At 34.7% G+C, this 24,616-nt stretch overlaps 2 protein-coding genes across 3 annotated transcripts; both read left to right on the plus strand.

Annotated features, from left to right (window-relative positions):
- Positions 1–1,120: 1,120 nt before the first annotated feature.
- LOC134258776 (chromodomain-helicase-DNA-binding protein Mi-2 homolog) lies at positions 1,121–6,266 on the plus strand. Of its 2 annotated transcripts, XM_062741364.1 has the most exons (6): positions 1,121–1,346; positions 2,131–2,217; positions 3,392–3,513; positions 4,398–4,493; positions 4,880–5,216; positions 6,161–6,266. In XM_062741364.1, the coding sequence occupies exons 1-6, from the start codon at positions 1,280–1,282 to the stop codon at positions 6,262–6,264; spliced, it is 813 nt and encodes a 270-aa protein (XP_062597348.1). In that variant the 5' UTR covers positions 1,121–1,279; the 3' UTR covers positions 6,265–6,266. The 2 variants fall into 2 exon arrangements, with proteins under 2 accessions (XP_062597348.1, XP_062597349.1); XM_062741365.1 differs by lacking the exon at positions 2,131–2,217.
- A 63-nt stretch (positions 6,267–6,329) lies between these two features.
- On the plus strand, positions 6,330–24,616 carry LOC134258787 (chromodomain-helicase-DNA-binding protein Mi-2 homolog). The gene is made up of 40 exons (XM_062741378.1): positions 6,330–6,343; positions 6,426–6,438; positions 6,487–6,693; positions 7,001–7,144; positions 7,379–7,555; positions 7,667–7,792; positions 8,201–8,269; positions 8,743–8,823; positions 9,140–9,381; positions 10,954–11,082; positions 11,183–11,282; positions 11,543–11,734; positions 11,965–12,101; positions 12,260–12,461; positions 12,659–12,780; positions 12,902–13,075; positions 13,224–13,362; positions 13,488–13,619; positions 13,772–13,889; positions 14,078–14,295; positions 14,439–14,583; positions 15,875–16,023; positions 16,252–16,492; positions 16,616–16,657; positions 16,890–16,969; positions 17,598–17,689; positions 17,774–17,960; positions 18,184–18,510; positions 18,727–18,877; positions 19,001–19,141; positions 19,599–19,836; positions 19,974–20,106; positions 20,202–20,302; positions 20,444–20,538; positions 20,635–20,958; positions 21,056–21,139; positions 21,673–21,753; positions 21,880–22,016; positions 22,938–22,966; positions 23,915–24,616. Exons 1-39 carry the CDS (start codon positions 6,330–6,332, stop codon positions 22,947–22,949), a joined length of 5,496 nt encoding a protein of 1,831 aa, XP_062597362.1. The 3' UTR covers positions 22,950–22,966; positions 23,915–24,616.

Genomic DNA, 24,616 nt, shown 5'->3' on the forward strand with positions numbered 1-24,616 from the left:
GTTTGTTTGTTGTTTTTTTTGTATTAATGTTGACTACAAACTACTACGTTTATTTACCTCAATACAGAAGGCTCATGGAATGTGTGACAGGTCGACAACTGTTGCTTAATCCCCCTACATTTAATGTAAACACATATATTAGTGATAATACCATCAGAAAAAAAATTGTCAATCCTACAAAATTAATATATTAAAACTGATAGAAAGATAAGTTGTTTCTCGAAAAAAGTGCTTTGTCGACGCCAGAAAAGAGAGTCAAAAATGAATGATATTTAAAAATATACAATACATATATTTTGTTTTGAATTCTAACTTTTAAAATATTATAGTGTACATTAGCTGATGGGAGAGGATATAAAGCGGCGGTACCTTTATAAAGTTAAAATCTGAGACACTTTCAGAATTTTTTTTTTTAAACCGAAGTTTGTTTTTATTTTGCAGATTATAAATTACTTTTCACCTTCTATGTTTTCATGATTTTAACATTTTATGAGAAACTGTTGTTCAATGAGGATGGAGAGAGAAATGGAGAGAGAAATGGAGAGAGAGACTGAGAATAAACAAATATACCATAGAAAAAAAAAACGAAGCTATATGTCCCCTAAAATTGACCAATAGTCCAACTTAAAATTTCTTTCATTCTCTCTCTTTCTCTCTCTCTCTCCTTTTTTTTAAAGATGTATTTTCTTATCTGTATTACATTGAATTTCTGTTAGGTTGTGCACCCTAAACTGAAAATGATTTAATTAAATTCCCACGAGACATTATCAAGTTGTCTTTGACGAGGTATATTTATAATTACCTAATAGACATATCTAGAACGTCCTCTCTGACAGACTTTGGAAAAGGAGTCATATGCATTCAAACTTTTCTCCAAAGAAAGATGAGTGTGACACTCAGAAGTCTTACCAGTTGTTTGCTTTATACATATGTAGATGTGAATATTGATAAATAAAAAGTTTTTAATTTTTTAATTTGATTAATAGAAATATTTCAAATTTTAACCATTTATTATATATAAATTACAGTACTGAATGTCACATAACTTAATTGTGTTTTAAAAACAAAGAGAGATCGAAAATATTTTACAATTCTTTATTAAAAATTATGGGATGTAAAAACCCAATCAATGACGTCACGCCGCGCATGATCAATTTAGGCGAAAAGCCGCTCTACGCAGGGGGAAGGGACAGGGCTATCATTGCCCCTGGGAGAAACAAAGTAGCGGATATTTTATGCACAATTTTGACATCGTGATATTCTAAATTCGTTGTACAGTATGGCAGGGAAGATAAGTAAAGACGAAATGGAAGACAGCATGGATTTTGAAGAGGAGGCCGGCGAAGGTATCATTGACATTGTTTAATTTTCCATAATTAGCAACTCCTAACAATTATTTGTTGACACAAGTTTTCCTGTAATATGTTTAGAATATTCAGATTGATATTTGAATAGATCTTGACTTAAACATCGTTTAGAAGTTACTAATAGCCCTGCTTGTGTTAAAATACCGGTGTTTGTTGTGTATTTCAACCACGAGTAGAGGATTTCCCTCTAGTCATTTGCATATATTTGTTACCTGAAATATCACTCTTATAAAGGGATTTTCCCGTGTATTCTGACGTAAACATGTCATTTGAGGGCACATATGAGAAAAAACATAATTTTCGTACATTTATTGAGATTTTCGGGCAAATATTTTTTCATTGTGTGGATAATCAACAATCGATGGGATAAATATCAAGCTAAATATCAAAGCTTATAAGGAAACTGCGCATGCGCTAAAAAGTAATTAATGAGGTCGAGATAAATGCATGTCGGGATGTACATGACATGCATTTCTTCTTTGCAATCTCGAAGTCGATTTTAGTGTCAGTACTTAGATGACAGTGCATTTTTTAAAAATGTTTAATATTGTTTTTATAAGCATAACAAGTGTTGCACGTGTTGTTTACAACTTCTAGTTTCATTTTCACTTTACCATTAGTCAATGATGTTTTCAGACGATTAAAAAAACGATAGTATTTACACAATATTTTATATGTTAAACAAGAAAAGAATAATAAGAACATTTTACAAGGCAATTTTTTCATTGATTATGTGGAAATATCCTTGAATATCAACTTTCAGTTGATGACTCGACCATCTCCTCTCCCACCCCATCTCCTCGCCCTGCTGTTACAGCAGAGGTTAGAGGGACCAGAATGGGCGTGTCCTGTGAGTACAGTAGATAAACATCTATGTACTTCTTGCTGCTTGAGCACTGTTATTTGTAGTTCTATTGCATGTAGGGTTTTACACTGAAATAAATGTGAGGTAGTGCATGTTCTTAAATTTTATTCTTCCATATAAAAACTACCTTTGTCGATGTGTTGTGAGGCATTTATTTATAATGTATCCCCCTTTTCCCCTTTTTGTTTGCTCCAGTCTTGTGGTAGACAGTAACTATAATCCTTTTTGTCACGGTTTTTGGGAAAACAATTATTTACCAATTAACCACCTATATGTTAATTTTAGCAAGAACTGTGATAGGATTTGTGTTTGTGAACATATTGGCATTGCTGTATTGTGCTTTGCAAGTGATGTTAAATATGGTCCATGATTTTGAAATAAAAGTGCATGTGGTGGTTGGCTTAAATGTGAAAAAAAAAAAAGAAAACAGAAAGCTTTGCAAAATGTGGGGGGGGGGTAAATTTTTTTTAGTCCCACTTCATTTCTAATTAAGAATTGCCCCAAAGCTAGTGACACTTGTCAGTATATAAAAATTTAACCCATGCTCTTGAACGTCTTATACATCAGTGTCACATCTAACAGGTCAATGTTCCAAGTTGCATTTTAATACATGTGGTATAAAAATGGCCATTGCTTTTCTGAATCAGCTAAATCTTCGTCATGTGGATATGACATATGTCATTTACCTGAGGTTCTTCATTCTCACAGGGAAAAAAATTAATGGCAAAATTTACTCAACTCTCTACTGGTGTTAATATACATTGAATCAATGAATGTACATGTATTTTTAAAACTTCAAACATTAGATGTGCAAAGTAGATTTTTAAGATTGAAATTTGCATTACTTGTAAAACATTGTTTAGCTTTGAGGCTGTTGCAAAAATAAATTATTCATTTATGTGCACTGCTACATTGTGTTGCACCTTTATATATATATTTTTTTCTAAGTAAAATAACAAAAATATAAAGGTAAGAGTTATTTCAGCTTGTCAGAAAAAATTTAGATTAGCCACAAAAATATTTTAAATCTGCTATGAGATTAGGTTTTATGAATTATAGCACAAACACACAAAAATGCATTGTCTTTGAAGAAGATTGGAATAACTTTTGATTTATTGTGAGTTAATAATTAAATGGATTCTTTTAAAAACTATTTTAGATGAAAGTTTTGGTGATGAAGCTGCCACAGAAAAGAAGGGCAAGAAGAGAAAGAAGAAGGATAGTGAAGAAAAGAAAAAGAAAAAGAAGAGCAAAAAACCAAAGAGATATGAAGATGATGAGGTTTACTTTTTAAATTTTATTACTTAGTGTTGTACCAATAATCAGAAACATCCATTGTGGATGGGTATATGCTACTGATTCCAATGATCGATGGTTATTGTTCATAATCCATCATTGGAAATATGCTTCTTATATTAAAAATGCATTCTAAAATTTATTTTTTCGTAATGAAAGAAAACGTTTAATGCAAAGGCTATATGTGAATAAAAGTGATAGAGTTGTCAAAAAATCTAGTGTCCATTGTAACAAGACTAGAGAAGCAGGGTTCAAGGAAAACTTGCTTATAGGTATAGTGAACTTTTTGACAATTTAGAATTAGTGCAAGACAATATATTCACTTAGGCCATATAAAATTGAAATCTTGGTTCTCAGGCCCGCGCGCATCCATTTTGAGGTAGCCGCATTACCGATTTTATTGTATTTTTGATAAAATAAAAAATTTTGACCTCATTTGTTTTGTAAGTATTCAAATATCACTTCCGGTAGCCATTTACAATGAGATTTTGGCTACTTCGTTTAAAAATACATTCGAGAACATTACCTACGATGTTTAAAGCTGTTGCAATGGATAAACAGAAATTTTGACCAGAAATATATCTGTGATTAAAAAAATTATCTTTATGTTAAAAAAAATTCGGAAATTAAAATTTAAAAAAATATCTCCCTCACCTTCTTTATTGCCAATAAAATGAAAAATAAAATGCCGCCCTCCCGCATCTGTTTTGGAGAAAATTGGCCTGAGAACCAGGGAATTAAATTTAGATAGCCTTAGATAGTTGTTATTTAATTTGGAATTTGTAAAATTTTATTTGAATAAAGTTTTTAGCTTTGATACATGGATTAAGGTGTACGTTGTGATATAACTGAGATATAATGATTTCCAGGACTACGGCTCTGGGGTGGCTGATGACGATGAAGAGGAATATGTTCCCACCAAGAAGAAAAGACAGAGGGAAAAGGCAGGGGGAAGTGCTCCTAAGGTATTTCTTATCACTTTAAATGTGTTTATACAAGAATTTCTTAACAATTAAAAATGTCTATTTTTATGGTTGTGAGTTGAATAGGATCCTGGTAGAGCACCTAGTGTATGATAATTCTCATTAGCAGGAAAAGGTGCTAATGCAAGAATAATCACTTGATTCTGGGTCATTAATAATCCCTATAAACAACAAAAATAAGACAATTGCTCCTTTATCTTTACAATTTATTTTTTCCTCAAAAAAGTTTGAACTAAATAAATGTTGACTTTCTAAACCATTGAATAGCAATGATTTAGTTCAATTTTGCCATTTTTGAAACACTTAGTGAGGAGTCAGCTAGAATTTCATGCACCTGTTTAATTGATCTCTTACAATTTTATCTCCAGGAAAAGAAGAGTCCTTCTGATCTTATAGCTGAAGAACTTGGTATAAACAATGTGGATATACCCTTTGAAGATGAGGACTATATTACCCTTAACAATTATAAACTTTTCAAACAACATGTGCAGCCAATTATACAAAAAGCAAATCCTAAAGTTGCAATGGCAAAAATGGTGACACTAATTGGTGCTAAGTGGAGAGAGTTTGCCCAGGTTGTCGCTCAGCACAACAAAGAGAAGGAATCAGGAAGTCCCCCAGAGAAGGAGAAAGCCGAGACGTCGCGAGACGGAACAACATCTGACAGAGAGGAGGAGGCAACTGATACAGAAAACAGAGATAATGGTAGGGGGATACTCCGTAAAGAATTATCTTGACTTGAATGTCAGCTGATTTTCAATTTAAGTAACAGAAAAAGGAGTTATAGTGAACAAAAAAGGTGATAAAAAATCTTAAAGTGTTGTCACTATGATCGATTTATAATCGATGAAGATTGATTTGATCATGGAGATTTAAACAATCGATTTTGTATCAGCACATATCTCTTTTATATTTTTCATTTTTAAAAAACAGGCTCTTGTTATCAAAATATATATCCCAGTGTTGTCCTTTAACCTATTTTACATGTACTTAAAATCTGTTTAAAATAAATCACAAGATAATGATAATTGCTTTCTTAAACTACAGTCAAGGGTTTCGCCACTTCAAAATGGCCGCCGAAATTTTACATAGCGCACCTTGATATTTAGGAGATATATGAAAGCTTATTTTTTATACGAATTCACAAGGATTTGTGATATTAAGTCATAACAGTTTAAAAAATTATTCCACATATAAACCGGTATTTTAGATGATCTTGTAAATTAAAACCTGATCTGTCAATGCTTATGTTTCCCAGGCCAAGTAATTCCTAATCATGCAAAAATCTGTATTAGGCCTACTGAAATTGTTATTCAAAATGCATATATACTGTTTTTAGAATTTTGATCTATACAATGCACCTTTATTTACATTATTTAAAAATAAAATTCTAAATTTTATATGAAATATAGTGCCTATTTTATGCAAAGGGTTAATTCGATTATTGGCCGATGATCAGTTGGTTATGTTTATGCCATGTTTTTAAATTTGACAACACTATATTTCAGACAGTATGAATATTTTTTAATTTATATGAAGTAAAAAAAAATTATGAATATGTAATTTTGTGTTAAAAAAAATTATGCTGATTTCTTTAGAGGGTTTGTGTATGATATCTTGAACTTTATGATGCTTTTTTTTTTTAACAGATGAAGACACAGAGCCCCACAGTGACCCTGTACCAGAGGAAACCAGTAAGAAGAAGAAGAAAAAGTCCAAGAAAACTGTACCCGCCATCAAGATTAAAATTTAAAAATTTATCTCTTGTTTATGAGATGATAATACAATAAAATTGATAAAAAAAAAGTGTTAATTAGAATGCAGAATTTCCAGTAACATTATAAGATGTTTATACAGTAAATGAAAAATCATTAAAATTTTCCATAAATTAAGTAAAATTTTCATATTTGGAAGGCAGGGTCTGTCTGTGAATTGTAACAAGATGATAATTAAGGTGACCATTTGTTACCTTTAGGATGATGATGGTGTGGGGTATGACACGAGTGATGAAGAGTTCGAGCGTCAGTTGGAGGAGGCCTCGATTCTAGAGGAGGAGGAGAAGGCGGCGGCCGAGGCGGCACCAAAGAAGAAGTCCAAGACAAAGAAAGGAAGAGGGCGCGGAAAGAAGAAGACCAAACTCACCAACAAGTACCCCACAGATCCTGATGCTGACGGATATGAGGTGGGTTTAACTTACAGTTTATATCTGTTAAAAATTAGTGTCAAAAAGGTTATGGTGTATTTTATATTTTTAAAAGGTAATTTTCTGTACATTAACAATTGTATGTTTTTTAAATGAAATTTGTTGAGCAATGTTTCTTGAAGGCTTATTAGCCCAGAATTGATTTCTTCAATAGTGCTTTACATACTGCAGGTACCTTATATCTTCTAAAGAATTAAAGCCATATAACATGTATAACACCTACAATATTGCTAGACATTTGCTTTCATATGTTACCATCATTTGATGATGTAAATGCTTTTTTCAGACTGAACATCAGGACTACTGTGAGGTGTGTCAGCAGGGAGGGGAGATAATCCTGTGTGACACCTGTCCTCGAGCTTATCACCTGGTTTGTTTTGATCCCGAGCTAGAGGAACCTCCAGAGGGAAAATGGAGCTGTCCACATTGTGTAAGACTATCTACCAGTATCACATTGTAGAAATAAATGTGACATACATGTATCATGATGTAATAAACTTCCTATGATATGTATATCCTTGACCAAAAATTGCAAAGTTGAATTCATAATAAGATTGGAATTGACATTTTACAGAGGGGAAATCACCAGAATTTTAGGGATTTATAATATTTTAAAAAATAAATTTCTGTGATCAAACGTTGTAATCTAAGTGTTTATTTGTAGGAGGGTGAAGGAATCAAGGAGCAGGAGGAGGACGATCATATGGAGTTTTGTCGGGTTTGTAAGGACGGGGGAGAGCTCCTGTGTTGTGACACCTGTCCTTCAGCCTATCACGTCCACTGTCTTAATCCACCAATGAAAATGATCCCAGACGGCGAGTGGCACTGTCCCAGGTGTTCAGTAAGTTAACAGTATCATTTTAAGACTGCTATGTTAAAATCTCTTGCCAATGTTACTTGCTGATCCATTGTAGATGAGCATATGAAGTACATTTATATTTGTCTTTAACAGTGTGAGCCCCTAAAAGGCAGGGTAGCAAAAATATTGACCTGGCGCTGGACTGAGCCGCTCCAAGAGGAAGGAAAAATGGAGGAATTGGACCACACCCACCCACACCTGCCCGCCTCAACCAAAAAGGTACGCCATCTTACAACTACTTAGTAAACAATGCACTCTGTAATATAATATTTAGTACATAATAAAAGTCTCAGATAAGAACTTTGCATACAATGTGACATGTTTATAATATTTATGTTTTAGTTCCTGTATGTTTAATGTTTGTGTCATGAAAAAATTCTCACTTTTAATTTACGACCAATTCTTTTTCTTGTATCAGTACATGTAAAGTGTTCTTCATGTTAAAGTTTACACTGTGGAATCTTAATATATACTGTAATTCTTATGCAAAGAGAGAGAACAGTGATTTTGCTTTGTGCCTGTGAAAATTCTCTTTGGACTGTTTCAAATGAGGTTTCTCCGGCTCTTCAACAGATCATATGCTCAAGTTGATCATGAGCCAATTGACTTGTTTCTTTTCTTTTGAAGTTAATGGTAAAAAATGGGGGTAAATATGAGCCCATGGATTTGCAAAGATTAATTGAGTTGAGCAATAAGGCAAGTGAACGCCTTTTTTCATTTCATTTGCCAGAAAGTTGTATCTTTTTGTTGTTATTTACAATCTTTATGACAATGAGATTTAATGTGAAGAGAATTGGATTGCTGGTTAGGGTCCCATTGTTGTCCTTACTGCATGACTTTTTTGGTGTAAGATACGTTACTCTAAACTAACACTGTTACATTGCTCATGTCTCTTACATTAAATAAAACGACAAAGTAAATTAAATTAAAACATCAAAATATTCATCTAGACATTAGTAGAGAGGCATGTTCATTTTATTATAACAAAGCTCTAATGTTCTGTGTTCATTCTCTGTTGTTTACTTCTGTAGATTATTTACATGTAAGTGCTCTAGCATGTGGGAGTTGATAAAAATGTTAATTGTTTAATTTTTAAAGTTAAATGTTCCAAACACATGTAGTTTTCAGCAATGAATCAATATGAAGTTAAATTTTTCTGTATTTTGTAGAACCGTAAACCTCTGCGGGAATTCTTTGTCAAATGGCATGACCTGTCTTACTGGCACTGCAGCTGGATCTCAGAACTACAGGTAACTATCACCCTCCACTTAACTCCTAATTATAGTAAATGTATAGGTAACAATCTCCCTCCAAAATGTATAGAAGTAGAATTGTTCATTCAGCCAGCAACCCTTGCAGGATCTTGCAACAATAAACCGTTCATGTTTGTATTCCAATTTTCAAAGTGTTTTAGCATCAAATGATCAGGATGGGATTGATTATTTTAAAAATTAATTGAATGAATTACAAAATTACATTGAATGAACATCATGTAAAGTACAGGTTTTGTCTAAATGCTAAAAAAAATCCGGGTTTTCTTATCTTGATGTTTATTTTGATTGATAGTTGGATGTATACCACCCAGCCATGTACCGAGCATATATACGAAAGAATGACATGGATGAGCCACCTCCTCTGGAAGACGGCAGTAGTTACGGCGGAAAGGACTACAAGAAACAGAGAAAGAGTAAAGATGGCAAGGAACCCGTACAGAAAGAGGAAGATGATGAAAACAATCTGGAAGAGAAGTTCTACAAGTATGGAGTACGACCGGAGTGGTTAGAGATCCACAGGATCATCAATCACAGGTAAGGAGTGTTAAGCTCTACTAGTATGAAGAACATTCAGAGTTGCAAAATTTCCACTGGATCAGTTTTGACATGATAGATGTGAGACAAATAGATGTCTATACCTTGTATGTAAATTTTAAACATGAACATATACCGTATTTGGCCGAGTATAATACGCATTGATGTAAAATACGCACCCCCCTTTTTGTGTCTGGAACTGGGGGAAAAAAACGCAGTTCGGATGTATTATACGCAACAGAAAATTTTACCAAACGATGTTCTGAACTTTGAAAATCGCGGTAGTTTGTAACGAAAATCAGCGCGAAGATTATGTGTCAAAAATTTATAGAACACACTTTTTTTTCAAATACATTTATATTTTTTTCTTAATCTGCAATTTCCATATCGCGGCAATCTGGAGAAAATTATTTATTCATGAATTTCAACAAAGCACAAGATAATGTTGCGTAAAGGTGTTAACAGAATTTATTTTTTAAGCATACGGTGATTTTGAAATAATAAGTGGCCATATAATTCTTTGGTGAAATAATTTTATATCAACAAAGCATGAGATATTGTTGCAAGTTTAAACAGTTGTCATATTTAATTTTGGTTCGAGGTAATCATGCTGAAAAAAGAAATTGAAACATCAAAGTATTTTAAAAATTAAGTAGACTACGATTTTCCTCTTGAATCGTCGCGGATATTTTATTTTTTACAGAGCACGAATAAATGATAACACTTAAGTTTTAGCTTACTTCATATTTAATCTGTTAAATCTCAATTATTTAAACAAGGGTTCGATAAGTATAAGATAAGGTAAAATTACATTTAACAAGTGTTTAATTGTTTAATGTGTCGTAATCAACACACGCTCACACATAGAGAACAAAGAAAATAACCAAAGCAATTAAGGACAGTGAAAATAATCATCGCTATAACTGTAGAAACATTGCTTTGGAGTCGGACAATTAATTGCCTGGAGGGGTGTAACGGGTGTTGAGAGGTAATTATCAAGTGACCAGCGCATATGTTTCACGACATTGGCTTCCTTTCATTGGGACGTATAAAGGGGTGTTTGTGTTGCAGTGAATTTTCACGGAGTTATTTAAAAACTAAAATAAAAATTTTATTTCATTGTATTTCATTAAAAAATGACTTACTACTTTGTCAGGCAGATAAGGTGCATATGTACTATGATTACGGAAGCACGTGACAAAGGAATGTGTTAACGTCTTAAAATAGCATCGGTAATGGCGGCCTACACGGAGACGATAAACATGGAGCTCAAATTGTTTTAACTTGCTTTTTCATGTCATTTTAGTATCAAAATATTATGAAAGTGTTATTTTTAACAAGCATACCTTCCAACAATAACGTATGATAGCCGTGTTTCACCTGAAAGAAAAACTTATCAAAATCCCATTGTGATGTAAAATACGCATCTCTTTCTCACAGAAATTTATTTTAGGAAAAAGGTGCGTATTGTATTCCCCCCAAATACGGTACTTCACGTACAGGTATAAAATTTATAAGTGTGTATAAATATGCCTTGAGTTTATGTACAATTATTACCATATATAATTACAGGAATGGTAAAAATGAGACCTGGTACTTGGTGAAGTGGTGTGACCTGCCGTATGACCAGTCTACCTGGGAGAAGGAGACGTCAGAGCTACCAGAGATGGCTAAACACATCAGTCGCTACGAGGCTCTCAGGTAAAACTGAAATTAACGATTTGTGTAACTTTAATAATGTACAATTATATATTAGTAGAAGCAGTGTATGATATACTGTTTGAATGTCCTATTTTTTCAGGACTCTGATGATGGGAGATAAGAAGAAGAAAGGAAAAGGAGGAAAGAGAAGTAAAGATGACATTCAGGTCAAGATGCCACCATCTTATCCCACCACTGATGTAAGTTAACTACCAGTAGCCCGATTTTTAGCTCTTGTCAATATCTTGCCTTAAACTATCCTAAAAATTGCATCTGAGATAGTTCATAGGATTTCATTTTAAATGCCATTTGCAATGAATACTAAATATACAGTGGATGTTTTACATGACATTTTATTCATATCAAGTATAAACTTTAAAAATATAGTTCTTTGAAATGTTTATATAGATGGCAAAACTTCTATTCTCGCAAAACAAATAATCATTGAAATTTTCTGTAGTTGAGGAAAAAGTGGGACAAACAGCCTGAGTACATAGATGCCACGGGAGGGACGCTTCACCCCTACCAGTTAGAGGGGGTCAACTGGCTGAGGTACTCCTGGTCTAATGGCACCGACACCATCCTCGCTGATGAAATGGGACTGGGAAAAACCATTCAGACCATCACATTCTTACAGTCCTTGTATCAAGAGGTAATTTTACAGTCATGATAAATATATAAGGAAATATTGTTAAGGCCATTCATTAAAGATACTTTTGGCAATATCAAATTTTCTAATTTTTTATGTATACTGTATTTGTATATTATTTGTAGTGGATTTCATTGAATTGAATTCTGTTCACAGAGTCTGTATATGCCTTCTAATTGTAGACATGACTGTGTTAGTGATCCTTTCTAATGTTTGAATGCTTTATTTTTCAGGGTCATTCTAAAGGCCCATTCCTTGTAAGTGCCCCACTGTCTACAATCATCAACTGGGAGAGAGAGTTTGAGTTCTGGGCCCCGGATCTGTACGTGGTGACCTACATTGGAGACAAAGACTGTCGCTCTGTCATCAGGTATGAACACTTGATCAAAGTCTGTATCTTATCAGGATTCATCTCTTTGTCATCATGTTATTTAGGTCCAGTTCATGGTGTAACACCATAAGCATGAAAGAAAATATCTTCTACTTGAACTATTTCTAACTTCTTCTTATGTTTTCTTTCCTTTTCAGGGAGCATGAGTTCTCCTTTGAGGAGAATGCTATACGATCCGGAGCTAAGGCTAGTCGTATGAAGTCAGACTGCCAGGTGAAGTTCCACGTGTTACTAACATCGTACGAGCTGATCAGTATAGACAATGCCTGTCTAGGATCCGTAGACTGGGCAGTATTAGTTGTAGACGAGGCTCATCGACTTAAAAACAATCAGTCTAAGGTACGTATGATCTAAAATGGGACTTTTCAATGCCTATTAAGATTACATATGTAAAATCAAGTCTTTACAGTGCTCTATTATACATGTTCATATTTTTACTTGCATAAGTTTTGAATCTTTAAATTTCATATTTGACAGAATATTATGTTTTGTATAGGAGATACTGTAGATTTCCAATGGTCTTTTATTTCTTGCAGTTTTTCCGTATTCTGTCAAATTACAAAATTGGGTATAAATTACTACTCACTGGAACACCTTTACAAAACAATTTAGAGGAGCTGTTCCATCTTCTGAATTTCCTAAGTCCTGATAAATTCAAGTAAGTCCTTGACTACTAATTATTAAGCTTAATTGTAAGTTGATAATGAAACATTTCCTTAGTATTAAATCAGCATTATTTAGATCAAGTTGTTTATTCTATGGTTTATTCTGTTTTACAGTGACATGACAAACTTTTTGGATGAGTTTGCGGACATTGCTAAGGAGGACCAGGTGAAGAAGTTACACGACATGCTGGGACCTCATCTACTGAGGAGACTCAAGGCCGACGTACTCAAGGGAATGCCATCCAAGAGCGAGTTCATTGTCCGAGTAGAGCTCAGTCCAATGCAGAAGTAAGTTAACGAAACGAAGATATACATGTACATGTAGTAGCCCGTAACAGTTACATGTAGCAGAATAGCTACATGATTTTTATGATAAAAAATCTCACAGACTATATTATGATCTGTATAATGCACCTTTTCTGTGTCTTTTTAACAGGAAGTACTATAAATACATTCTGACAAGGAACTTTGACGCTCTGAATGCCAAGGGAGGTAACAGTGTATCACTGCTGAACATTATGATGGACTTGAAGAAGTGCTGTAATCATCCCTACCTGTTTCCCACTGCCTCTAATGTTAGTTCGTTTTCTAAAGGAGTTTAATATTAAACAGAGATTTACATGTCCATTTAGAGATAATGTACAAGAAAACAGTTTCATTAATTTTGAAGAGGAAATACAATGTAGATTTCTTTTCTCAGGATGCCCCCAAACTGCCTAATGGAATGTATGAAGGGACTGCCTTGACGAAGGCCTGTGGCAAACTGGAGCTCCTGTCTAACATGATGAAGAAGTTAAAGGAGAAGGGACACAGGGTGCTCATCTTCTCACAGGTAACATCGAAATAGATAGATGTTTCTCAACAGTTTGGGAAAGAATGAAAAAATATATACATTTATCTTCATTGTACAATCAACAAATGCAGATTATAAGTGAGAAAAGAATTTAAAATAGATATTCATGTATTTTCATTATGCATTTCCAGATGACCAAAATGTTGGACATTTTGGAGGATTTTCTGGAGTATGAGGGCTATAAGTACGAGAGGATTGATGGTGGAATTACAGGAAGTCAGAGGCAGGACGCTATAGACAGATTCAATGGTAAGGCAATCCCAGATTACAGTTAACTTTACAGTTTTCAGAGAGTCTATGTTCTTTTAACATATATTTGTTTTTCAAATGAATAACTTATTTTCAGACATCTTTCTTTTCTACATTCTGATCCAAATGTAATGTCCATTGTTTTGTTCTTTTGCAAATGCTTATCTCTACATTAACATTTTCTTCAGCTCCTGATGCCCCTCAGTTTGCATTCTTGCTGTCAACAAGAGCTGGAGGTCTAGGTATTAACCTGGCTACGGCCGACACCGTCATTATCTACGACTCGGATTGGAATCCTCACAATGACATCCAGGCCTTCAGTAGGGCTCACAGGATTGGTCAGGCCAACAAAGTCATGATTTATCGCTTTGTGACTCGTAACTCCGTGGAAGAGAGAATTACCCAGGTAAATAAGCAAGATCAAGTTTATTTTTAAGGCAAAGTAAATCAGTATTAGTAGAATATTTTGTAAATTGGTAAGGTTTATGAAAACATTTGGTACCACTTTGTTGATGAGAATGATTTACAATTTTACAAACTTTGTCTTAGGTTGCCAAGAAGAAGATGATGTTGACTCACCTGGTCGTGCGGCCAGGACTTGGAAACAAAGGCGGAGCCATGTCTAAGCAGGAACTCGATGATATCTTGAAGTTTGGTACAGAGGAGCTGTTCAAAGATGACGCAGAAGGAAAAGGTAAAGACTAAATTTATGAAGAAATAACCTCAGGAAAAATTGATAAAAATAAGAGTTAATTTTTAGCTCTACTGGTCAGAGACCAGAAGAGCTTATGCGATAGTAATGCGTCCGTCCGTCTGTCTGTCTGTCTGTCTGTCCATCTGTCTGTAAACAATTTTTCAAAACGCTACTCCTCCTACAATTTTAGTCTGATTTCAATATAACTTGGCACACAAGTAGACTACACTAAGATACATAGAATAGTGCATCAGTTTTTGATTTCGATGAACGGTATTGCCATGGTTACTAAAAATAGAATTTTCTGTGAAATTCCTTTAAAACGCTACTCCTTCTACAGTTTTGGTCTGATTTCAATATAACTTGGCACACAAGCAGACTACACTAAGATACATTGAATAGAGCATCGGTTTTTGATTTCGATGAAAGGTGTTGCCATGGTTACTAAAAATAGAATTTTCTGTGAAATTCCTTTAAAACGCAACTCCTTCTACAGTTTTGATCTGATTTCAATATAACTTGGCACACAAGTAGACTACACTAAGATACATAGAATAGTGCATCGGTTTTTGATTTCGATGAACGGTGTTGCCATGGTTACTAAAAATAGAATTCAATATAACTTGGCACACAATTTTCTGCATCGGTTTTTGATTTGAAATTCCTAAAAATAGAATTTTCTGTGAAAAAACGCTACTCCTCCTACAGTTTTGGTCTGATTTCAATATAACTTGGCACACAAGTAGAAGTAGACAACACTAAGATACATAATTGAGTGCACTTGTTTTTGAATTCGATGAACGGTGTTGGCATGGTTTCTATAAATAGAAATTTCTTTGAAAAATTCCTTTAAAACGCTACTCCTTCTTCAATTTTGGTCTGATTTCAATATAACTTGGCATACAAGTAGACTACAGGAAGATACATTAAATAGTGCATCGGTTTTTGATTTTGATGAAAGGTGTTACCATGGTTACTAAAAATAAAATTTTCTGTGAAATTCCTTTCAAACTCTACTCCTTCTACAGTTTTAGTGATTTCAAACTAAGTTGGCACACAAGTAGACTACACAAAGATACATAAAATAGTGCAATGGTTTTTGATAAGTACAAACCAGTAGAGCTACAGTCTCGACAGAGACTTCTGGTTTTATTTAATTCTATATAAAATGCCATGAGAAAGAACAAATAGTTGCAGGGTTTAAAATTTTGTAATTGCTGGTAAAAAAAAAAAATGAGGGTTGAATGCAGTAGTATGATGTAATGTGACACATTGACTTTATTTTGTACAGAGGAAGAAGAGGCCAGGATTGTTTACGATGATGAAGCTCTAGAGAAACTACTGGACAGAACTCAAGCTGGACAGGAAGAGAGAGAGATGGCCATGAATGACTATTTCTCCTCCTTCAAGGTGGCCACCTACGCATTTAAGGAGGAAGAGGTATGGGATGTAGACAGTTTGTTAGTGCTGGCATGATATTTACTTGAACTTTCATATATTATTTTTCTAACATTCTGCATTTTAATTAAGTAATTGTTTTTCATACACTTATGATTATAAGCAATATCAATGATTATTGATCAGCATGTAGTCCCATATGCATTTATTAAATTGCGATGAAGAAAGCAAAATTTGGTAGGATTCACAATAGTTTGCTTTGATGGACAGGAGGAGGAGCCAGAGACAGAAGTTCTTAAGCAGGAGGCGGAGCATGCAGACCCCGCCTACTGGGAGAAGCTCCTCCGACATCACTACGAGCAGCAGCAGGAAGACCTGGCACGAACGCTCGGAAAGGGCAAGCGTATCCGTAAACAAGTCAACTACAATGACGGAATGACAGGTCATGGGGATGACGACACCTGGAAAAATAACTTCTCAGATATTGACTCCGACTTCAGTGCAGCAACAGGTACAAAAGTTGTAATTATTTAGAAAAAAACATGTTAAAATTAAGTTGCAGAAAAGAAAATATTTAAGAATATTTCATTGTAGTCGTTGTATTATTGCTAACAGCATATTTGTATCTCTGTAGACAATGATGAAGATGATGATGAGTATGAAGATTCAGAAAAGAGTAAGTAACAAAGCTAAACGCCATGGTCAGGCGTTTTTGGGGGTGAATGAGATACATAGTTACAAATCAGCCATTTGTTTACTCATAAAGGTGTTCAAATTTCACAAAATAAAAAATTGGATTTTAGATCATATTTCCCAGTAAAAAATTGGATTTTAAAGATACGTTTGTCTTCTTGCATTGATATTGAGAATCTGTACATGTCGTAACATTTTTTTCCCCTTCTCTACAGACAAGAGAAGCCGGAGGGGTGGGACAGAGAAGGACCGTCCCCTGCCTCCACTGCTGGCTCGTGTTAACGGACAGATTGAGGTACGTCAATACTTAGATGTTCTGTCTGATACAGTCGTAACATAAGGTAGAGAAAAACTTATGTTAATAATGCTCAGACGTACAGAAAATTAAGCATATAAGGCAGGGCAGGTTAATAGTAATATCTGTCCTGCAACCGTGATGCTTTACATATAGTGATTAGCTACATGTATATGATTTGTTTGAGATGAGTTCTATATGTTATCAAATTCAGCAAATGTGCATGCATAAGAAAGAAGTATTTTATTTTTTGAAGTGCATGTACTTGTATGAGTTTCATAATTATGTGAAATTTAATTGATGTCCTGTATGAGGAAAAAAGATTCTGGAACAATTCTGGTATTTGAAAGGGGGCATGTATCCATATTCAGAATTATTTGACTACTGATACATTGTTTTCATTTCTGGAGAAACACAATTTTTTGTCTGATTGAATGTGAGGCATTGGTGAGAATTACTAGTGTTTTTATTCGCCAGACATACAGCAATTCAGGCATTATTTAGGGAGGTCAACAGTGCAGTGTTTACCTCTACAGGCCATGCTTTACATTTCTGTAATGAAAGTAAATTCCCTACTATGAATTACACAAGTGTTCTGATATCATGTGAGTGTTACAATCTTGTACAGGTTCTGGGATTCAATGCCAGACAGAGAAAGGCTTTCTTGAATGCTGTGATGAGATACGGAATGCCGCCACAGGACGCATTCAATTCTCAGTGGTAAGATAATAAACACCTGTGATTTACACTTCAAATAATGCATACAGCTGTTGCCTCAAACAATTGACCTACTGTTTCTTCTAGGCTTGTGAGAGATTTAAGGAACAAATCGGAGAAGGTGTTCAAGGCCTATGTTTCCCTGTTCATGAGACACTTGTGTGAACCAGGCGCGGATAATGCCGAGGCTTTTGCTGATGGAGTTCCGAGAGAAGGGTTGTCAAGGCAACACGTCCTGACCAGGATAGGCATCATGTCACTAGTCAGGAAAAAGGTAATATGTAGTACATACAGTGTATATAGCAGTCAGTTGTAAAGCTTGATTGTTAGGGTAAAATTAAGCATTCTTTTAATTTTGGGCAACTACACACATGTAAATGGGACTAATTTAAAGTAAAATGAATTTTCTTTAAAACAATATACAAACATATAAATGAGACAAACGCAAATGATAATAAATGATTAGATATAAGAAAATGGAGCTCATTTTCCTGTAGGTCCAAGAGTTTGAACAGATAAATGGACTCCACAGCATGCCCTACATTCAAGCCACAAAAGCCCTGGAGATGATGAAGAAGGAAGCAAACAGCAAGTCCCCCGCTCCCCGATCGCCAGCACCAGGAAGTAAGGAGGAATCATCTGACACCAAGAAATCCGAGGACGGAAAGGACAAGACAGAGGACAAGAAGGAGGAGGAAGTCAAAAAGGAAGGAGAGGAAGAGAAAATGGAGGTCAAAGAGGAAGTGAAGGAAGAGGAGACCAAGAAAGAGGAAGTCAAAGAAGAAGTCATGTCTGAGGACAAAGCCGAAGAAAAAGAGGAAAAGGTACAGTACTTAGTGGTAGACAATTATGTTGATCCCTGGTCATCCTATTTCTCTTGTGTTTGGACTACATACATGTAACTTCATCTGTCAGTTTATTATGTTTTCAGATGCACATCTTTGCATCCTTCACACTGTTGTACAATACTCAGGTGATTGTTAAGGCCCTTACTCCTGTTTTCCTCATAAAATAAAAATGTCTATTATTGATCATTGAAGAAGGAAGAAAAGACTGAGAAAAAAGAAGAGGAAATGGAAACAGAGGAGAAGAAGGAGGAAAACAAAGAAGTGAAAGAGGAAGCCATGGAAACTGATGAGAAAAAGGAATCTGAAAAAGAGGCTGAAAAAGAAAAGGAGGAAAAATCAGAGGGTATGTGTTCTGTTCATGTTATTAATTTATTGGTTAGAGTTCTCAAGTTAAAATAATTTGATGAATTTATGGAAGCTCTACCTCAGATTGAATTGATTCTGAGATAATTATCTATGCTTCTAGGTGAAAATGACAAGCAGGAGGAAAAGAAGGAGAGCTCCGACACCAAAGAGGGAGAGGAATCCAAGGAGGGTAAAGAGAAAGAGGAGGTGAAGAAAGAGGAGGGAGACGACAAATCAGAGGTCAAATCAGAGGACAAAGAAGGTAATCAGCACATTGTTTCAGGTCTAGGCTTTTATTTACAATAGCTATTAACATGAATGAATACATCATCAAATACTATACATGTTTTTTACTACTGTAGATAACTAAATTTTCACGACACCTTATTTTCACAAGATAGTCATTGACTCTTGATTAGCAAAACAAAATTTTCGCGAATTGTGGTTATTGCTCTATATATTCTTAAGGAATACTATTATACGCAAGAATTCAATTTTCACGAGCACACTGTCTCGCATAATTACGCGAAAATAAAGTTCTCGTGAATAAAAAGTGATTTACAGTATGTATTTTTTATGAACATGAAATTTCTGAAAGTACACTGTGCTTGTGCTCTAATAAACTCCTTTGTTGACACTAAGTGAAACTTAATTGAAGTTTAAAAATTGTGTTTTCACTTATCAAAATGCATTAGAGTAACTTCATTCCTTTTCTGTAGGAGAGAAAAAGACTCCAACTGAGGAAGTTAAAACAGAGAAGAAAGATGATAAGAAAGAGAAAGAAGAGGAAAAGAAGAAAGAAGAGGGCAATCAGAAGTTTATGTTCAACATTGCTGATGGAGGATTTACTGAGCTGCACACACTATGGACCAATGAACAGAGAGCACTTCAGCTTGGGAAGGAACATGAAGTCTGGCACCGTCGCCATGACTACTGGCTCCTTGCAGGAATTGTCACGTATCCTTTTACAGCAATAGTATAGTGCTTGTTATTTTTCACTGTCAATTGATTAATTTTATTAACATCAGTACATATTTTGTTGCAATTTTTACAAGTCTGAATGGTTGATCTTGTTGTCCTTAACCTATAAAAAGACATGGCTATGGTAGGTGGCAGGACATACAAAATGATCACAGATTCCAGATTATCAACGAACCGTTCCTCAGTGAACAAGGAAAGGGCAACTTCCTGGAGATCAAGAACAAATTCCTGGCAAGGAGGTTCAAGGTCAGTTGTAATGGCTGTGAATTAACTATATGTGGCTAATTTTCAGATAATTCTGGCAGAGCATTTGTTTAATTTGTTTACTTGTTAACTTGCAGCTTCTAGAGCAGGCTTTGGTGATAGAGGAACAGCTGAGAAGAGCAGCTTATCTAAATCTGACACAGGATCCCAACCACCCAGCAATGGCTCTCAATGCTAGGTACTGGACAACAATTTACTGTTGCTTTCATTATTAACAAACATGTCTAAATTATAGCTTTATCATAATATATCTAATGGTTTAAGTATGAAGATTCAAGTTGGTAATACAGGAATCAAAATATTCATTTTCTTATTGTAGGTTTGCTGAGTTGGAGTGTCTGGCAGAAAGTCATCAGCATCTGTCTAAAGAATCTCTAGCAGGCAACAAACCTGCCAACGCTGTTCTCCATAAGGGTATGGGGTATTACTCCTTTTGAAGAATTATTCAAATTAATACAAGTACAAAAAAATCACTATATGTTGAATATTGATGATTTACTTTGTTTACAGTTTTGAACCAGTTGGAGGAACTGTTGAGTGACATGAAGCAAGATGTCAGCCGTCTGCCAGCCACCCTGGCCAGGATTCCATCTGTCAGTCAGCGACTAGCAATGTCAGAACGTAGCATCCTCAGCCGATTGGTCAATCCAGGACAGGCTGCCTCCCAGTCCTCCACGCCCGCTACCACGGCGACTGCCTCCTCCTCCCACGCCTCCCCCTCAACGTCAGCGGCATTCCTCGCTCAGTCAGGTCTACCGGCGGGCTACACCGCAGCTAACTTTCCAGCGGGATTCAGGCCACAGTTCGGCCTTCCCCAGTCTCCATTTGGGCAAGGTATGACGTGAATCCTTTCATGAGAATGGCTTGTCACTTGCCATTCCTGGGTTTTTCACAGAATTTGTCACCTTTCTTCTCTCCTGTGCTTTTGCAGGACCTTTGGGTTTTCCTCTGATTCCCAACATGCCAAGTCAGCATGATATTAGTACAACAATATCTGCCATCTTGAGTCAGAGTGGTATGTGTATGACCTTGATGTTACAGTCAAGGTCATGCTTGGTTGTTGTCACATGCTTGCCTTTTCTTTCTGTTTTCAGTTTTTGCATTGACCAGAATTTACAAGTTCTATTAGATGTATGGGATATTAATTAATCGGATATAACAATGCTTTTATGAGAGCCAGGTTGCTTCTGCTCATGGGATGTTTTTCTCTTTGTTAAAATTATCTGCTTTGATTTTTTTTTTTTTCATATAGAGTAGGGTTGGTTTTACTGCATCAGGCAACTTGAACTCTGTAGAGATTTTTTTTCAAAATGGTAGATTTAAAAAAAAAATGCATTAAGTATTTCATATTTGTATAACTAGTATAGATAAAAATTAGTAAAAAGGTTTATGTTTATATGTGCTTCAGCATGCACATTTGTATTAATTTCCATTTTGTAATGCATTCTTGTGTGTATGTAGGAGTAGTCATTAAATCTCAAGTAACAGTAGTGAAATGGTAACTTATAGACTGATCACTTTATATACAGTGTCGCTGTTCTGTTACAGGTCAGCTGCTGGGACAGGCTGGAGCTGTGAAATCCTCTGCCACCCCTAGTCCCTCCCACAGATCACCTGCCTCCACCCCAGGTATGTCATCTCAACACTCATTTTATTTATTTAATCTATTATTAAGAATTGTTGATAAATATATATATAGAACAGGTCTGTTTGGCTCAGCATCATGATTTCTTTCTTGGTTTTTACGGAGATTAGGGCCGCCTACTTATGATCAGGCGACAGCGCCGTTTTTGCCGTCTCCGGCTGATCCCTTCACTTGGCAAGTCAGTGCCGATTCTGCCGCCAAGTCAGCCATGGAATCTTTACTGGGTCAGAGCCTGGCCCAGACTAAGGCACGACTGGCATGCTTAGTGTCTACAGTCCCTCCTTATGTTGTCTAAAGAAATGGTTTTCTTTGTTGTTGTTTTGCTTTTGATAGATCAATTTCATCAGAACAGCTTTTGCATTTTGAATTATAATTGGCATTTTTTCTCAAGAGTTTTTTATAGGAGATGGGGGTGGGTTAGTTCATGGATTTAGGTGATGTATGCAGTGTTTAAATTTTACATTTCAAAAAGTTTAAATCAGAAATTGTAAATGATTTTCACCCAAAGCTAGCTTTTGTTTGCTGATTTTTTTTTGTACATGTATATGTACAGTGGCTTGGATTTTTATTTTAAGCATATTCAATATTTTTGGACAAAAGTTAGTACAGAAGAGGTAATGTTGCTGCCTTGCATGATTGGTAGAGCAGGCTTGTAAGTGGATGGTTAAAAAAGTCATTGGTTATTGTTGAATGTCATTTGTATTTATGGAATACACCATTGTTAAGATTTATATGTGATGTTCCCAACTTGTTCCTTGGGCCATGTATAATGTCCAGTTTTGTTTTATATTGGTTGCAAAGTTTTTTTTTGGAAAAATACCTCTGTAAGTTTTCTATCTCAAACAACTTCTAGCCTGTTATACATGTATAAGTAGTTAACCATTCTATATTTTACCAGTGGCATTCAGAGGATAGTTATAAACCTTGAAACATAATATTCAGTTATTTTAAAGAAATGCATTATAGTAACTTGCCATTTCAAATCCCCTCAGTCAAAAATCCATGCCTTTATCCTTTTCTATTGTTTCAGAGGCAAATAGTATTTTTTCAGAGATGTTTTGCTTTTTCCCTTTCATTTAACATATTAATTAATTTGGTAACTTTATTTTTTTTTCCTTAAATAAAACTGTCTTCCAAATCTGATCATTAAAATTTATTTCTATTAAAGATGTCCAAGTGATGATGGAAAGGAGAAAGGTAATTGTCTGTGCACACTTAGAATGCATCCAGGCATTAACCCTCCATAACCATGATAACTGCTTCTGCTTGTTTTCATACTTATTAAAGCATGTCACACAGTGGATAAATGAAGTGTATACATGTATTGCAGGCAAAAAAAAATTCCAATTCAATTTTGATTTTGTGAAATGCTTAATGAGGAACTCGAAATATCCCTTGTCAGAGTGTTCACTTTAATTTTATAAATCAAAACAATTTAACAAACAGCTTTTGACATATTAAACAATCTTAAAATGTTTATTTTATATACAGTAAAAATATTCTTGAATTTTGTAAATTTTGATGCCAGTCATGCAGTTAACTTCCTATGAATTCAGCTGTAATTAGATGATAGTCCGAGATTTTTAGAAGACGTTTTTTGTAGTATGCTTTGCTCACCCACTATGACATCATTTCAGTGCTCAATTGATCAGGAACCGTTCATTAAATTGACAAGAAGTTACAAACATATCATTGGTTGTGCAGTAGTCAGACAATTAGAGTGCATGTTTATCATGAAATAAATTATGAAAATTTGATTGAGAATTATAAAAATACTATTAGATGTATAACCATGTTGTCTGAGACCACAAAATTTGTTTGTAGTGTAAAGGATCTTATTTCTGTCTCTTATTCTTAGGATCTATTTTGAGGTAGAAAAAAAGTCATTTCATGTACATTGTACTTGTATATCTTTCAGTTTTCTACCCACCTATCGTTGACTTTATAAATTTGAATTTTACTCATAGAACTTCTCACAAGCATTGACCTTTTCCTCTAATTTTATCATCATTTTATCATTTTGTTAATCTTCCAGTTTCAAGTGTGATTATAAAAAATTTTTGTTCAGAACTTTAAGTGAAGATGAGTATACATGTATTGTGTTTTACTGATTTTTTTACTGATTTTCTCATTGTTGTTTTTCAGGAAAAGTAAATGGCAGTAAATCTGAGAAAGCCCCAGACAAAGGAGTCATCACCCTTGGAGACTGAACATGGCATTCATGCTGGACAAAAGAAGAGTGAATGATTGATGATTTGTGTGAGGAAGCAGTCAGACTGTTCATCAACTTATCTTTGTTTTGCTTTAATGGAAAAAGACATTCCTTCTGCATAATTTTACAAATCAAGTGTCATTGTCATTTATCAAATTGTATCCAAAAGAAAAAGTATTATTGCAATGTCATAACTTTTCATCACTACTGAAGCATTTGTTCATAGTGCTTTTAAAATAATCTTCTGTCTGTTGTCTAAACATTGAAAAACATGTTCATTTGGGGTATTTATGGTATGTGAAGTTAATATAGTCCCATATTGCTGTTCTGTTGTAATTTGTAACCAGCAGTCATTCAAAGGTGCTCCCCTTGTAAAGTTCATCATTTCACAAATCCACATTTGTAACAAAATCAAATGTTCTGTTAAATTTAACTTTATTTGTTATTTTAAAAATTGATAATGACTTTTCAACATTGATTCAGAGTTATTTTAATTTTGGCAGTTTTCAATGTTAAAATCAGTAGTGTAGTTCTATAAATCCTGTTTGCATTTACAATGAAATATATGTGCTCAGATGTTTTAATTGTATGGATGGGTCTTCATCCTTGTGCAGAAATAAATGATACTAGAAGTT

This window comes from Saccostrea cucullata, unplaced genomic scaffold (assembly GCF_032062105.1).
Source record: "Saccostrea cucullata isolate Sc308-1 unplaced genomic scaffold, CSIRO_AGI_Scuc_v1 ctg27, whole genome shotgun sequence".
In the NCBI taxonomy this organism is placed as follows: domain Eukaryota; kingdom Metazoa; phylum Mollusca; class Bivalvia; order Ostreida; family Ostreidae; genus Saccostrea; species Saccostrea cuccullata.